This window comes from Solanum stenotomum, chromosome 12 (genome assembly GCF_019186545.1).
Source record: "Solanum stenotomum isolate F172 chromosome 12, ASM1918654v1, whole genome shotgun sequence".
Taxonomy (NCBI): Eukaryota; Viridiplantae; Streptophyta; class Magnoliopsida; order Solanales; family Solanaceae; genus Solanum; species Solanum stenotomum.
The window spans coordinates 15715412-15733184 of NC_064293.1; the positions used below are offsets into that span (position 1 = coordinate 15715412).

The window sequence follows — 17773 nt, forward strand, 5'->3', positions numbered from 1 at the left end:
TCCCAAATACTAGTTTTTTCTAGTATTTGGGCCAAATCTCATTATTTGGGATCTTTTGAAAATTGAAATTTTACACCAAATTTTTATCTTTTACAAAAACACCCTCCATAGTAATGTTTACGTTGTATTACATATTTTTTTACGTGAACACCAAAGTAGTGATGAAATATTCAGTGAATATGACAAGTGATTATATGGTTATTGATGAAAATGATGAACAATCGGGTCATGGTAGCAAAGTCATGTGTTTTGTTGCTACTTCACGATGTATGGAATGATGCTTGTTGCACTCACTCCAAACTACCACATTGCTCTAGTGTTATGGACACTACTTGTTATTTGTTGCAACGAAGATTCAATTGACTTGTAATACAAATTTATGGTTAGTTTTGATAGTTTTTAAACTTATGGGTATAAATCATATTTTTCTGAAAAAGTAAAATATATTTCCCAAATACTATGACCAAACACATGGTGAAATTTCACCCAAATTTTCACCCAAATAATATTTGCCAAGAATATTTGAAAATCTATGGCCAAACGCTAGCTTAGTATGCCATCAATCATTCTATTTAAAGTTTGTCGGTTTTGGTGACACTAACACATCCGCCCTTAACTTTAACTTGTACTACATCCGTCCACTTTTAATCCGTCAATTTTTAATTGTAATAGTTTTTTCTTTTGAAGTTAAAATTTAAAAAAATTTAATTAATATTTTTCGATATATTTTTTCATCATATTGATATGTAAAAAATTGAAATTTATAATACTTTTCGTATAGTTTTTGAATATCTAAATTTTTTATTTAAAATATCGAATTAATGTAATCTAATTTAACTTTGAAAATTAGTCAAATTAACTTTCGAAAAGCATAACATGACAACTAAAAGTAAACGTAGGGAATAATATTTTTTTTGTAGTTCCAGGAAATTTCAAAGTTGGAAATTTCAATAGAACAACAATTTTGACTTTGAATAAACTGGCAAGCCACATAATATAATAGCTAGCCCAACAATTTTGAATTTAATGAGACAAAAGACACTATATATAACTAGATCAACTAATAATGCAATATCCATCAGTATTAATTCCTTCCAACTGAAAAATAATGGAGATTCAATTCACTAACTTAGTTGCATTTTTGGTATTTCTCTCAACCATATTTCTTCTATTCAAAAAATGGAAAACTCAAAAGCTAAATTTGCCTCCTGGTCCATGGAAATTACCTTTTATTGGAAGCTTACATCATTTGGCAGTGGCAGGCCCACTCCCTCATCATGGTCTAAAAAATCTAGCAAAACGCTATGGGGCGCTCATGCACTTACAACTCGGAGAAATTCCTACCATCATCATTTCTTCACCACGTATGGCTAAGGACGTACTAAAAACTCATGACTTGGTTTTTGCAACGAGGCCGAAACTTGTAGTGGCCGACATCATCCACTATGATAGTACGGATATAGCATTTTCTCCTTATGGTGAATATTGGAGACAAATTCGTAAAATTTGCATACTTGAACTCCTTAGTGCCAAGATGGTCAAATTCTTTAGCTCGATTCGTCAAGACGAGCTATCGAAGATGGTTTCGTCTATACGAACGATGCCTAATAATCTTCCGGTCAACCTTACAGATAAAATATTTTGGTTTACAAGTTCGGTAACTTGTAGATCAGCTTTAGGAAAAATATGTTGTGACCAAGATAAATTGATAATTTTTATGAGGGAAATAATAGCATTGGCAGGTGGATTTAGTGTTGCTGATTTTTTCCCTACATGGAAAATGTTACATGACCTTGGTGGTTCGAAAACTAGACTGGTGAAGGCACATCGTAAAATCGATGAAATTTTGGAAAATGTAGTGAATGAGCACAAACAAAATCGAGCGGATGGTAAAAAGGGTAATGGTGAATTTGGAGGTGAAGATTTGATCGATGTTTTGTTAAGAGTTAGAGAAAGTGGAGAAGTTCAAATTCCCATCACGGATGATAATATTAAATCAATATTAGTCGTAAGTTTTATATATCAAGCTTGATATGGTAACCTGAATGATATCATAGTTGTTTTATTCACATTTTTTTCATCATGTAGGACATGTTCTCCGCGGGATCTGAGACATCATCGACTACTATAATTTGGGCATTAGCTGAAATGATGAAGAAACCGAATGTTTTAGCAAAGGCACAAGCTGAAGTGAGACAAGTCTTGAAAGAGGAGAAAGGTATTCAACAAATTGATCTTGATGAGTTAAAGTACTTGAAGTTAGTAATCAAAGAAACTTTAAGGATGCACCCTCCAATTCCTTTGTTAGTCCCTAGAGAATGTATGGAGGATACAAAGATTGATGGGTACAATATACCTTTCAAAACTCGAGTCATAGTTAATGCATGGGCAATTGGACGAGATCCTGAAAGTTGGGATGACCCTGAAAGCTTTTCACCAGAGAGATTTGAAAATAGTTCTGTTGATTTTCTTGGAAGTCATCATCAATTTATCCCGTTTGGTGCTGGGAGAAGAATTTGTCCAGGAATGCTATTTGGTTTAGCCAATGTTGGACAACCTTTAGCTCAATTGCTTTATCACTTCGATTGGAAACTCCCTAACGGACAAAGTCACGAAAATTTGGACTTGACAGAGTCACCTGGAATTTCTGCAACAAGAAAGGATGATCTTGTTTTGATTGCCACTCCTTATGATCCTTGAGTTTATTGAAACAGTAGTAATTGTTTGGGGACTGGGGTATTATATTATAAATAAAGGTTTTTGATTTTTACATATGTATTTAAATGTTTGTATAAGACAAACTTCTGAATGAAAAAAATAAATCTAATCGAGAACTCATTTCTGCAGTTTATAGTATCAGCTAACCTTCTTGTATTTATCTATGGATTTGGCTAAAGGGAATTTTGTAGAATGATTTATGTTGTTGTTCTGTTTTTACAAGGGCAACTTATTTATACTCACTGTGAATCAGTTGATTGGAATTGCAAGATGTTATACTAATCCCACGATGCATGCAAACATGAGACACATTGATAGAGAATACGAGTAAGTGGAAGTAGTGAACACTATAATAGCTCAATTTACAGGTAAGTAATAGTCTACAACAACCAAACTTGAAAAAGCACATACTTGCCACTAAATACACAGGTTTCCTTGAAAATTGGAGCAAGTGAAGAAAGACAGCTAAGGAAACCATACAAGCAAGTATGAAGAACTTATATAACCTTGGTATAGTTTATGGAGCAATTACAGATCCCTTCTGCACATTGGGCAAGAGCCATGTCTCAACAGCCATGTGTCGATGCATGGCAAGTGAAACATGTGATGACATTGTGGCAAACATCTAACAGTTTCTCCCAGTTGAAAGTCCTGTATGCATACAATAGCGAAAAGGATTCAGGATCAACAAGTAATGCAGTATCAGGACGAATAGCAAACAAAAGGTGTAAATGTATTTCACCTGAAGGCAGACGGAACAAGAGACTCTCTCTCCAGAATCATCCAAGTTGTTACCTTTTGTGATTACAATCTTGGGGATCTTTTCAACAGAATCTCCATGCAAGCCTTTAGCCGCACCCGTATCAAAAATGTTAGGGACCTCGTCATATGCAAGTTCAACAGCTCCCATCTGATCAACAAGAAAGAGTCAAGACAATGAAGGGAAAGTACGTTGCTGGCAATATTTTAGATGGCCAACAGTCATGTAGCATATATGACATACCTGACTCTGGACTGCACTTAGCATTGCTGGGCCAATCCTCTCGCGAACCAATCGACCATTTAACAGGCTTGTGAGTACATCAATCTGTTTAGTTTAAAAGTTTCATTTTTTTTGAGATAAAGGTAACAAGTTTAAAAGTTTCATCAATCAAGGATAAACCTTAGAGCCACAAAAATGATCTTAAGATTGTAATAATGCTCTCTCTCTTCGCTTCCTCATTTGATGGGAGGGGGGGGGGGGAGAGAGGATTTCTACAAGACAAGTGTCATATAAATGTTGATGTTAAAATAGCACACATAAAGGAGTAGAAGAAAGGTCACTTGAAATATTTTGGGACCTAAAACTGTCTCTAGAGATCTACAATCTCTGAATCCATAAAGACTAAGGGAAGAACATAACAGAATGGAAGCAAAAAGTACTAGTTGGGATTTAGGTTTTAGTCGGGTTGGTACACTTGCATTAGATCCATATTTGCGAAGTGTCCTCTACATTATCTAGAGATTTGAATGTCAGTATATATATGGATAGATGTGAGATATAGAGAATTTTTGGTGTCAGCAAATGCCTAAATTTTCTTATAAGATAAAATTATTAAATAGGAATGAAAGCGGTCCAATTGAAGCTTCATGGATATAAATGATTCATATAGCTGACCTTAACTAGTTTGGGACTATGGTGTCGTAAGTTGTTGGTTTGTAGCTAAGTTGTGCGGATTCTTCACTTTTGATGCTGCACCCGGGTCGGATTCTCCAAAAATACAATACTTTTGGAGAATCCGATACGCACCCGCTAACATTTTTGAAGAGTCCGAGCAACATAGGTTTGCGAGAGTCAGATGTAGATTGACGCCAATATTGGATCAGGACATGATTTGCCCATCTATTATTATCCCATATACTCAAGTTATAATATTAGAGAACCAATTCTCAGCATTATCAGTGAGAAAGAATCTATATTGCTTACCAAGTAAACAAGACATGTTATTCCAGATTCATCCGACTGCCATAGTAACAGAGATGACTCAAAGACTTCAAGAGAGAAAACAGCACCAGAGATGGCACCAACTGCAGCACCTCTGACAAATCCACTCTCCGTCTCCTGGCCAATCAAAGCTCCAGTCAATGCTCCTAATAAGGTGCCCACTGCAAGAAGCCAATCTATCTCTGATTAATTCCAGCTATCAATAAGTAGAGAAAGATAAAACCCCATATTTTTTAATCTAAACAAGTCCGTAAACATTTGGAAGACAATAACATATCTATCAGTCAATCAATCATTCAATTCAACCTAAATCCTAAACAGAGTTGGGGTGGTTATATGAATGCCTATAACCATTCTGGTCTAACAACGGTATCAAACCCTTTGCTCATTTACTTCTAAACCAGGGTGCGAACGTAGCACGCCTAGGAGAGTATATCTCAACCAATTCATTAAAGAGAGCTTAATATCTTTTCCATACTTTGGAAATCAAAAAGGTACAATTGTCACGTCACGCTATGCATAGAAACGCCAAAAAAGATTGTTTTTTCTGCTGCTCATAAGAACAAGCACCCTGAATTATCATAGCCTAGTTTCAACAAGGCAACACACCCCCCTGATTAAACATATGCAAACCCCCAATACAGAGCATAGATACATACATCAAGAATTATACACATGCTAAAAAGCTAAATCAAATTGTGGTAGAAATTTAACAAATTGGAAGAAGGGAAAGCTATACCCAATACTCACCTAATGCAAAGAAGAAGGTGAAGATTGCAGATAAGACGCTGCCAATGATTGCAGAAACCGCAACGGTAAAGAAATCTTTAGCCCTATCAACCAAATCCCTTATAGAAAACGAACAAATAGAAGAGGAAAGAGGGAAAACACGAGATGGGTATGAGTAGAATTCCATTTCCATGGATTCTTTTGAACGATCAACAACAAAAGACTTGGTCTTTTCTGATTTACATGAATCAACTGCTTGTGTATGCAGGTGAAAATAAGGAATCATACAAAAGAAAAGCTCGTTCTATTTCTTCCAAAACAAGGAAAAGAAAAAGTCTTGATCGAATGAATCTGTCTTTATTTTTCAAGAAAAAAAATGGAGTTTTGATGTTTGCTCGAGAGTTGGAATGATCTACAAATTACCAAAGCGCTTTAGATGATCACTCGTTTTTCTCCACAGCCATAGGGGACAAAATCGATTTGAGGGTAGACATAACTTGTATTTCCAATAAATTGTGATTTCGATATTCGCTAACGAAGCAAAAATGATAGGTTGTAATTTTCACCTTTCTTTCGATGGTTTGTTACTTGTTTCTATGCTGCTATTATTTACATTATTTTTTTTTTATTGTTACTTAAATTCTTATTTTTTAAGTATAAAAATTTCATTTTGTATAAAAACCAACTTGATGTGATCGTCTTCTTATTTTAATATTTTCTTTCTCATTTTGTTTTCTACCTTTTTATAGCAATTCTATTCGTACCCTTTTATTCTTTTGTAAATTTATCTTTCAAATTATTAATGTGTGACATTATATAGTTATATTCATTAAAACAATATAAAGGTATAATATAATATATTATGAAATAAATACAATATAATATATTATGAAATAATACGTAACAACTATCCAAACAGAATGAAATGATTCACTAGTGAAGCAAAAAGGCATAGAAATTCTGCATAAGGGTATTTTTTTTTTCAAAAAGAAAAACACTTTAGGTAAATAGAAAAAAATGAAGTTAAAAAGAAAACAGAAAATCATTTCAAAAAATGAAATTTTATATAGAGATTTACTCGCAAGAATTTAATTATTTCATCTCTTACACGGTATACAACAACAACAACAACATATCCAGTGAAATCCCACTAGGTGGGGTCTGGGGAGGGTAGAGTGTATGCAGACCTTGCCACTACCTCGTTGAGGTAGAGAGGCTGTTTCCGAAAGACCCTCAGCTCAAGTACAACAAATCCAAGTAAAATGAAAAGGGAAACAGTGTATAAAGCATCAATAAAAAAAATATGTATTATTACTTATATAAAATTTAAATATATAAAATTCTCCATAAGTTAAATATGTATTATATAAAAATTTAAATTATAAATTAAATATAATATTACTTTTATACAGAGTAAAATAAAAACATAATATTACTTATATAAAATTTACCTCTTGGCCGACTATCAAGTCGCTATTGAGTTGGTGAAGGGCAGATAATAGATGGGGAATTTATAGTTGGGAAGAGATATTTTGTGAAGAAGGTAGATAGGTCATAAGTAAATTAGGTAGTATTATTTTATTTAATTATAAGGATTCAGTGGGATCCAAAGTCCATCCAATATTCTGCCCATCAAAACAAGGCATTGTTTCTTTCTTATGTATCAACACAAAGCACCACGTGCCCTTTTTCATTGGCTACTCTCGTCGTATTGTTATAATTTATTTTTTAGAGTCAACATTTAACTAATATTTTATGATATTTTTTTAATCATATTGATATGCAAAGAAGTAGAATTTGTATGTAGCGTTTTTCGTATAGTTTTTGAATATCTAAATTTTTTATTTAAAATATCGAATTAATGTAATATAATTTAACTTTAAAAATTAGTCGAATAGACTTTCAAAAAGCATAACATGACAATAAAAAATGGATAAAAGGAGTATATAATAAAATATAATATAATATAATATACTCCATATGTCCCTAATTACTTGTCCACATTTTCTTTTTTAATTGCTCTAATTACTTGTCCATTTTGACAAATCAAAGAAAGACAATTTTTTTACTTATTATACCCTCAATTAATTACTTTGAAAAAGGTAAAACTTCCTGAAAATCTTAAAATTCATCCACTTCATAATTAATAGGAGTAAAATGATAAATTCACTATGTCAATTATTATTTTCTTAATAAGTATATCAATTCAAAAGTGAACAAGTAATCAAAGAGAGAGTAATAATTACTATAAGAGAAAGGAGAAAATCCTCGTACTTGCAATATTCTCCATGTCCCCTTCAACTTTTCTTAGTTCCTTCACATCTCACTTTAATCTTTCTGCTATATACAACTTGTATACATCAATCAGAGTTGTTATGGAGGAGTAAGCACTTTTTTATTATTAATTAAAAGTTTTGAGTTTGAGGATATGGAGACATTTTTATAATTAGGAAGTGTGCTTTCCATTTAATGTGAGATGTTTTGAAATATATTAAGATTTAATTGAATTTCAATGTCGATATTAGACATTTAATAGGATTTTTAAAAAAAAAACTTTTATACAATTTATACTAGACTTCTAACATTGAAAGAGGAGGAATACTTTATTAGTTGAAGTTTAAGTGCATTTTAATATTAAAATTATAATATTAAAATGCTATTTCTTGTCATGTTTGTAGCTATAAAACCGGAGCAATTTAATCAAATTAATGGCCCTAAAATCAAATGTTAATGAGAGGTTTTCAATATTTTTTTTAAAAAAAATATATAATTTTATTTAAAATTTATTTTTAGCTTCTCTAGATACAAATTATTGATTAATTTTTTATAATTATTTTTCAATCATTTATAAAGCCAATGCATTACTCTTGAGATAGTAGGCAATTTTATTTTATTTTTGAGAATCTCTATTAGCCTTTTCACTATTTCATCTTCGGGTTGGATTTTATTAGCATCTAACTCAACTAGATTGAGTCTTTTAAAGAATTTTAATCCATAGAAATAACACAAATGGGATCTGGAGAGGGTAGATTGTATGCAAATCTTATTACTATCTCTTAGAGGTAGAGAATCTAGTTTTCGGAAGATCACTTTGTTTTGATTCTGCTCAACTTGAATCCCTTAGACTCCAGCGTTTGTCTCCTCACTTCTAGGCTTCAGCCTAGTATTAACTCCATTGTGTGTCTCATTAATCAGTACTATATCATCTACAAATAACAATGATATTAGTTTTCTCTCCATTAATTTAGGGCTTGATTTTAAGTTCTTGCAATTTTGTTGGTATCCTTAGATTTTGAGTTCAATGTTGATGTGTTACTATATTTAGGCTAGTTTACATTCATTAATTTAGTGTTTTATCACATTATTGATGCGTATGAACTTGTATTAGTGATAAATCAGAAATTTTGTTTGCCAAAAAATGTGTAGTGATAGCTTTTGACTTTTAATTTTTTTTTCAAATAATGATATTTTATGATTATTGTCAATATGAATGTGTTAGTTAATTTAGTATCTGTAAATTTTAGGTTTTTGACATTGTTAACTTGTGGCTTTGTTAATTATTAATTTGTAGATGCATCTTCAACACTTTGTTTATTTGAAATTTATAGATTTTGAATAATTTAGGTTTTGACATTGAAAATTTGACAGTTATAATAATTAAAAGAATACTTAAATTGACATTGAGCGATTTTTTAGTTTTATTCATCTTAAAAATACATCTACAAAGTCATTAAATGAAGAGATCTACTATTTATATTTAGACCATTCATTGAGTAGATCAAATACAAGGATAAGATTATTGGAGCAAGTAATATGTAAAGAGAAATTAATAATCTTAAAACTTTTGATTCTGAAAGATAATCCTGGCATATTGTATACATTTCTTGCTAATTGCAATCGACTTTTATAACACTATTGCAAAGAAATATCATGATGTGAATAATATTAATTATTTTTTTTTGACATTTTTGTCATTGTTTTAAGGGGAAAGGGCTTGGCATACCCCTCAACTGTGTCATTTAGAGTCGATATATTCTTTGTTATGAAAGTGGTTCATATACACCATACACTCTTCCTTTAACGGAAGTGAAAAAAAAATATTTTTAAATTAATATTTATTAAAAGAATAATCCATGTAGGGATATATTTGATGCTTCTCACACATATTTTTTTACTTTTTCATTCAACGGCTAATATTAATTTATTATTTTGAGGGCCAGACTTATTTTTTTTTACTTATTTTCTTGTAAAATTTATTATTGATGCCCCCAAATGTTTTATACAAATACAAAAACTAAATTATAATATAGTCGCAAAAAATTAGTTTTAATTTTTTTATTTTTTCATTCACACTTCTTTCTTTTTGTTTCTCTTATTTTTACTCTAAGGAATGAAAGAAAAAATAATTACAAAAAAGAATAAGAAACTCAAATAATAATAATAATCAAAGAAGTCAAAAAATAATTTGTCTGAAAAAGATTAAATGCATGTTTTTTTTTTGAAAAAAATGATTTTTAAAAAAAATTAATTTAAAATTAACTTTATCATTTTTCATAACTATAGGTGTATTTGAAACTCAAATAATAATAATAATCAAAGATGTCAAAAAAAAATTAAGTGTGAAAAAAGATTAAATACGTGGGTTGTTAAAGAATGAAAAATTAATTTTATCTTTTTACATATGAGTCTCTTTTGTAATGGTAAGGGGTTGTGAGCCAATTTTGTAACGGTAGGGTATATGTGTGTCACTTTTATAACGATGATATATCAGCTCTAAATGACAAAATTGAGGGGAATATTAGACCCTTTTCCCATGTTTTAAATATTATTTGGAGGCTCTTTTAAGCATGGGTAAATACTATAAGATGGTCAAGCTGAAAAATGAGATAAGTGTCAAAAACACAACTAAACTATCATTTTTTTGAGTTTCATACCTAAACTATTGAAAATATGAGTTTCATACCTAAACTATTAGTTCATACGGAAAATGAATTAAATCATAAATTTGAACTTAAAAAGGCCTAATAATAGTTGTTAGGGATCTTATCTTAGGATGATATACAACTTTATTCTTTATTCTCGTCAATTATTCATATATTGAGAATTCTTGCAAATTATGGCGTCAATTATGAGGTCATCCATGCCATATATTGAATTTAATATTGAAAATTGTGACAATTACATATGATTTTGCAAAGAAAATATCAGGATATTATTATTGTTATGAAGCTTGTTGATTTCATAAGAAGACAATTGTAATAGATGAGGAAACCTAAATGTGTCCATTCTTAGGTAGAAAACATCTTCTTATTTTGTGAAAAGAATGATATTATGAGTAGTGTTACACGTCTATGAGGGATTGAGGGTGATATTAAGTTCACTTTGAATAATAAATGTGTAATAGGTCGCCATGATAGTTTAAATGTGTCTTCAATTTTTTGGGACAAATTTAGAAGTTCCCTTCATTATTACAAAGATATTCTTGATCATAGTTGCTTGGAGGATGATAAAATGCATATATAAATAAAATATTAAAAAATATGTTGAAGTATATAAAATTAAAAGGACATATATACTTGAAAATGAAATATTTTTTACCTTCATTTCATATACTTCTTTTTTATTACATGTTAATTACTCACGAACCAATTTAATGAAGAAGAAAAATGATAACCTCGAATGTAAATCTGTATGAATTTAAATATGAATTTATATATACCTAAAATAGAGAAATGCCATAAGATATTATATACTTACAAATTATAGTTTGAACGTCATGAACATGAAAATTATGAGAGTTATGATATTTTTAAAAGTAAAATTAAAGAGGTGTAACTCATGGATAATCAAGGTAAAAAAAAGAGAATACAGAAATAATTTGATTAAGATTAGAAATTAAAGAGATATGAGTTATGGAAAGTTACTCCTTGTAAATATTATTACAAAAGACATAAAATTAGTTAACGGTTATATACTTCTATATTACGTGTGAATTTCTAATAACATATAAAAATAGTTTCCAATCCTAAAAAAAGTCGGAATGTTTGCACGCTTTCTCTCTATACATAGCAAAGGGATTCGATAAATACGCAAAGGGCAAGTTGCAGTATTAATTTTGTTTTCGGTAAAATATGGAGATGAATTTAGACGATGAACAACTTATGATCTCACTTCTCAAATTTGTTAGTGGTAGTAGCTCTGTTCAATTTCAAGTTGTCGACTTGTATGGCAACAATAAACCCTCTCATCGATACCACCACTACTACTGCTACTGAATATCATGTTTTTACTCAGTTAAAGAAAAAAAAAAGGGAATGGTAAGAACTTCAACAGGGGAATTGTTGTGGAAAGGAGTTGACAATAGTAGACCAGTTTACGACAAGAAGAAATCGGTGATTGGGTTAAAGAAAACTTTCCGTTTTGAGGAAAATAATCATGTCTGGATTATGAAAGAATATCGTCTCTGTGATAAAATACTCAAGGCCTTAAGACTACGTGGTCATACTCGACATGAAGAGGAATTTGTTGCATGTCGCATTACGAGGAGCGTCAATTCTTCTAAGGTTATCATCCCTTCAGATCACAATGTAGAGAATTTCTTGATTCTCTACTGATTTCTTCATCGCAATGTCAAGAAACTTGTGGAATCCTTTCCTCAGTATCAGTTTCAAGAAAATCAAGATTTGGGACATTCCAGTGCTGCCTTTGCCCAGAATAGGTTTCAAGAAAATCAAGATTTGGAACAATTAAGTACAGCTAATGTAATTCCATCTGATAAGTTAAAAAATATTTTGAATGGGAACATGATCACCCCAGTTAGTTTAGTCTTCAAAGAATCAAAATTGCCTGCTGCAATAGAAGAGGAATGCTCTGTTCCTGTGGTTAATCAAGAAGCTCCCTCTATTAGCTAGTCCCAATAGAAGAAGAATGCTCTGTTCCTGTGGTTCATCAAGAAACTCCCTCTATTAAAGAAGTAGAATGCTCTGTTGGTCATGATTATGACATTGCTAATTACCACAAAGAACTTGATGCATATGCTGCCTCTGTACTCGAAACAATGGTTCTTTACATTCCGCAACAGCAAGAAGATGAAGCTGATTCTATCCCACCATTTTACGAAGATTTTATATGGCTTACACAGATCTCTGGAGTTGAGAGTTGGTGATAGTTGATACAACTTAAGTCTTACAATTATGTTTGCCCAATTGTATTTTATCTGTCAATGCACTTTCACTTTTCCTTTTACACCCGTCCTTTACTTTGTGATTTAGAATTATTTTTTTATGACAATACTGCACTGCATGGAAAAAAATGCGATTAATGGTTAGTTGCAAATAAACTCAGTTGGTTAGAGCGTCGTGCTAATAACGTGAAGGTTGCAGGTTCGAGACCTGTCATCTTATTTTTTAGCTTAATTAATTTTGATTGAAAGATGGAGGGTAAGGTGTATTACCATATGAATGTCTCTTTGTGTATATAGCCTCTTTTTGGTTCACAGGCTTGTATAGATGATTTGTAACTTTTGTAGAGAAACAAACATGCTTCTCTACTTTTTGGTATACTGCCTGCCTAGAGGAAAGAATTTTCCCAATAATTCATATATACCTTGGATCTGACAAAGGAAATGCGACTAATTTTGATGCGGTCTCACTGTACTCCTCCACATTAGGCATCAATACACTGCACATCTCTCTTCCGATCCAACACCTCCTCCATCTTCTCCCACTTTAAAACCATCTCCTTTGCCACCACGGTCGTTTGAAATCCCAGTGATATTTGCGGATTCTGGAAGTAAAGGGACAGATAATGGATCTACTATGCACAAGGACCGTCTCCCCGGTTCATCATCTCATCCTCAACCTCCAACACTGTCCCAGGAAAAGTTGTCATCATATTCAGAGTCTGAACAAGGTCCTGATTCCAATGAGCAAGAAATTATTCATCAACCGTACTCTGTCAGAAAGGTTTTTACCTTTGATATTCACTCTTCAGAAAATCTGCATTACCAGGTTTACGATGAATTCTATATATACATCACGTCAAAACTAACTCTTCCTTCTAGTGTGGCTGCCTGGACCACAACGAAGCCACTCTGTTTCACTGTCTCTCAAGCTAACATCTATTGCACCTCATCAGTATCTTTAGCTTGATTATTATGTATCGTCTCAAATGCATGTGTCCGTCCACACATTGGTGATTTCTGTTGGCAAACCCACCTGTAGATTATTCTTTTGTACTAATAGTTTTCAGGTCAACTTGTGTGTGTGTAGCTTGACTATTCCAACGGGAACTTGTTGCCTCTCACCAGTATAGATATCGACTGAGTAGAGTCTGCAGATTATTCAATGTCATCATCCGTGTTATTATCACTGCCTAATTTGTCATACTTTGGCCTTGTCAACCTCAGCCTTTGCTCCTCTCTCAACCATGATCCCAGGGTTCTTGCATTTTGTGCTAGTAGAGGTTTTAGGTATAGAAAAAGTAGAATTCCTTGGAATGCTACTTTTTATCTGGAGCATTGTGTACTGAAAGTTGCCAATTTGGTATTGTGGTGGTTTCAAGGTTTTGATTCATGCCCCAAATTGATATACGCGTGGGAGTATGTTATTCATTACAATTTTTTATTTCACAGTGAAATACCTAAAAAAAAAATCATGGTCGGGAAGGAGGGAAATAATTACAGCAGCCAAAGCCATTGAAATTTTTATTTTATGCATTGGAAAAATCCGTTTTGTTATTAATAGACTAGGAATGGGGAAATTAATAACAGAAAGAAACCAGTCAATTAGTTATTCGTCAAATTTTTATTTAATCAATGACCAGATTTAAACGAGGATATATAACTTGGAGACATAGAATAAAAATTCATTTATTTGCATCAAGCTTTCGAGGGGCTCATTCAAGGCTTACTAGAACTATTACTCAATAGAAAATAATAGCTTTAGATTCAGCTCATTGGGATAGGGATAGAAAAAAGAGAGATTTTCATCGTTTGTGGTGTTGGGATGTATACTATTAACCATAAGTTAAGATATAATATTTATTATAGAATAAATATTGCTCAGTTTTAATATATCATATATTCGTTTATGGTGTCTGTTTACTTATATAGTAGATGATTTAGTGTGTAGAGTTTTAGCTTATATACAGAAAATTAAATCATCGGTTCTTATAAGTATGAAGTTTTTTGTTCACAATCTAGGATGAAAATTGGACATGCCATCGGTACAATTGTAGCACAAGATTATATGTAATATATCTTGATTATGGGAACAGTATAGTTCCAACTTCTTGTGCTAGTGCATTTTGTATGTATTGAACGGGACCGAGTAAAGATAGTTTTTTAGACTGGCTGACAAAAACATATTCTCTAAACTATTAAATGTACTTATATTCTTAATCTTGATATAACTATTATAATATGTATATATTAATTATCGTTTTGATTTATTAAAAGGTTAGATTCTGAGATGAGTCAATATGCCTGGTAGATTGGATAATAATAATATATATTGGTGAAATAATAAGTTAGTTGATGGATTTCATGTCTCTCTATAGAGATTGATTGATATGCCTTTTTTGAGAAACTTATAAGTTTTCATCATGTCAAACCTTGCAAGTAGTTTTATGAATCTGACACATGAAATAAGTTAAGTAGTGCTCTAAAGGAAATTAATCATTAAATTAAAATCGTCAGTAATTTAATTTATTGATTAGTATATGTAATCTTAACATGGAGAATTACATAAGTGTTTAATGGAGAATTTTGAAATATAAATAGAGGAGTGCAGTTGGAATGATTTGTAATTTATTATGGTAAGAATAAATTCAAATTAATTATTTGAATTATTTTCATAATAGGAAGCCTCAGTACCTATCGTGCCCATATTTAACTAGAACTCAGAATCCTATTTCTTAGGAAAAAAGGAGTCAGGCGTGTGTTTTCTTGTTTTTTCAAGAAAGCTGGATTTTCCTCTCCTTTTTGAATTGGGGAGAAATCTCTATAAATAGAGATTCTCTGTAATGACCTCTGATGGAAATTTTGACTGCGCCGTTGAGTCTGAAATATCGAATTTGGTATGGTTGCATATCTCGTTTGCGNTTTCAACAAGTTTATGTGTTTTAACATAAACGGTATTGGTTATCTATTATTCATGTAAGTAACATGATTCCGCTGTGCATATAGTTTACCAACACGTGGATCACTAGGTAATACACAATAATTTGCGAAAGGCGAGTATTAGATCAATATACGATCCGTACAAAAGACAGTTATTTCTTAATCGTAAAATTGAGGGTTTGCATCAAAATCACATTAATTTATCAAGGTTAAGCAATAAATTAAGGTGATAATAAATATATTTATCAATCATGACTAGTACAAAGACACCTGTATAGGATTAGATTAAAGTTAAATTAATCCATAATGTTAATTAGGCTCCCTTACTCAAAGTCAAAGTAGTGTCTTGAAAATTCTAAGCAGTGATATCTCCCAGCCTTTATAATTTTATTGTTTGATAGATAAAATACTATATTACATTACATTACATTATTACATTACATTACAATATATTAGAAGAGAGAGTTTCGGACAGTTTCAACTTTTCAACAATTGGCAAATAGGGGTATTCTTCTCATTCTGATTTTCCATCTGAAAGTGATAACCCAGGCAGCGAAATTATTGCCATTTCAACTTGTCAAAGGCTGCATTGTCTGTGCACGTGTCTTCTCTCTATATAATTCATCAAACATGTACTCTTCTTCAATTGAGCTATAATTTTGAAGGCTTTGGCCTCATCTCCATTTTGTTTTCTCTGCCATACTTTTTGTTTCTGCTTTTGCAACAATAACCACACAGTTATTATTATTATTTTTTTTGGTTTGGTTTGGTTTTAGAAATTTTAAAAACCGATAAGATTTGTTTAATTTTAATCAAAATAACTGATCTAAATCGAACCACGAACATCCCTACGTATATGTGACTGTTTATAAAAAGCAAGATTAATATTATTATTATTATGAGAAATAAGGTTAGATACATACTATAACTTTTCAACAATTGGCAAATAGGGGTATTTTTGTCATTCTGATTTCCTATATGAAAGTGATAAGGCAGGCAGGGAAATTATTGTTATTTCAACTTGTCAAAGGCTGCATTGTCTTGCACGTGTCTTGCTCTCTATACATTCATCAAATATCTACTCTTCTTCAATTGACGTATAATTTTGAAAGATTTGGCCTTATCTCCATTTTCTTTTCTCTGCTATGCTATATACTTTTTGTTTCTGCTTTTGCAACAATAATTAAATCGACGGTTATTTTTTTGTTTGGTTTCGTTTCGTTTTAAAATTTAAAAAAATTCAGTAGATTGATTTAATTTTAATTTTAATTAATAACCGATTCAAATCAAACCACGAACATTTCTGCGTATAAATAACTCTTTATAAAAAGCAAGATTAATATTAATATAATATGAGAAATAAGGTTAGATCATATTATAACATGCGTTAACAAATATATATATATAGCCTTCCAACATCTCTGCTATTGGTCATTCAATTGCCAAGGATATTTTTGTCATTCTGATTTCTGAAAGTCATAAGGTCAATAGGGGTATTATTGTTATTTCAGCTTCTTAAAGGTTGCCTTTTGTCTATATTACTATTGCTCTCTGTAAATTCATCAAACACGTACTCTTCTGTAATTCAGCAATAATTTTTAAGACTTTGGCGGTCACCTCCATTTTCTTTTCTCTGCTTTTTGTTTCTGCTGTTACTTTTTACTTTCTTGTTGCTTCCTTGTATATACCACAAAAAGGGAAAATTGTTGTGTGTTTTGTATAATATAGAAGAAAAGCTTGCCTTTCTGTCGAAGCTGCTTTGTTTATACTATTGTTATCAAGTCTGCAATTTCAAGTTGTTGTTTTTTCCTTTTTTAATTCAATTAGATTTCCATATTTGTTTGTGCTAAAATTAGGTTGGATTATAAATTCCGTGTGGTTAACCTCTATGCTATACCGAATTATGTTTTTGGAATTTCAAGTTTGTTTGATTTTATTTGGGGACTGCTAATTTTTGCAAGCTCTTGAAATTACAGATGAATCGGACTTTAACATTTTGCCTCTGTATGCGTTGCAACGACAAATCCCTTTTCATTGATTAAGCTGGATGAAGCTTATGTGTTTGTGTCTGAGTTGTTGATGGGTTTTGGATGAATTGATATTATTCATTGGATTTGGTTTATGTTTCCTGGATCTTAATGTGTTGAAAAAAATGAAAAAAAGTTGCTACGTTTATGATGGAACTTTGATTGCGTACTCTTCTATAGTTGGACTGTGTATAT

At 31.5% G+C, this 17773-nt stretch overlaps 2 protein-coding genes across 2 annotated transcripts; one reads left to right on the top strand and one right to left on the bottom strand.

The window, feature by feature from the left end:
- Positions 1–1107: 1107 nt before the first annotated feature.
- On the top strand, positions 1108–2705 carry LOC125849314 (premnaspirodiene oxygenase-like). Its single transcript, XM_049529382.1, has 2 exons — positions 1108–2008; positions 2089–2705. Exons 1-2 carry the CDS (start codon positions 1109–1111, stop codon positions 2698–2700), a joined length of 1512 nt encoding a protein of 503 aa, XP_049385339.1. The 5' UTR covers position 1108; the 3' UTR covers positions 2701–2705.
- Positions 2706–3048: 343 nt separating this feature from the next.
- LOC125849331 (NEP1-interacting protein-like 1) lies at positions 3049–5904 on the bottom strand. The gene is made up of 5 exons (XM_049529402.1): positions 5453–5904; positions 4685–4863; positions 3722–3805; positions 3461–3628; positions 3049–3369 (listed from the first exon to the last, which is right to left on the bottom strand). The coding sequence occupies exons 1-5, from the start codon at positions 5715–5717 to the stop codon at positions 3247–3249; spliced, it is 819 nt and encodes a 272-aa protein (XP_049385359.1). The 5' UTR covers positions 5718–5904; the 3' UTR covers positions 3049–3246.
- Positions 5905–17773: the final 11869 nt, after the last annotated feature.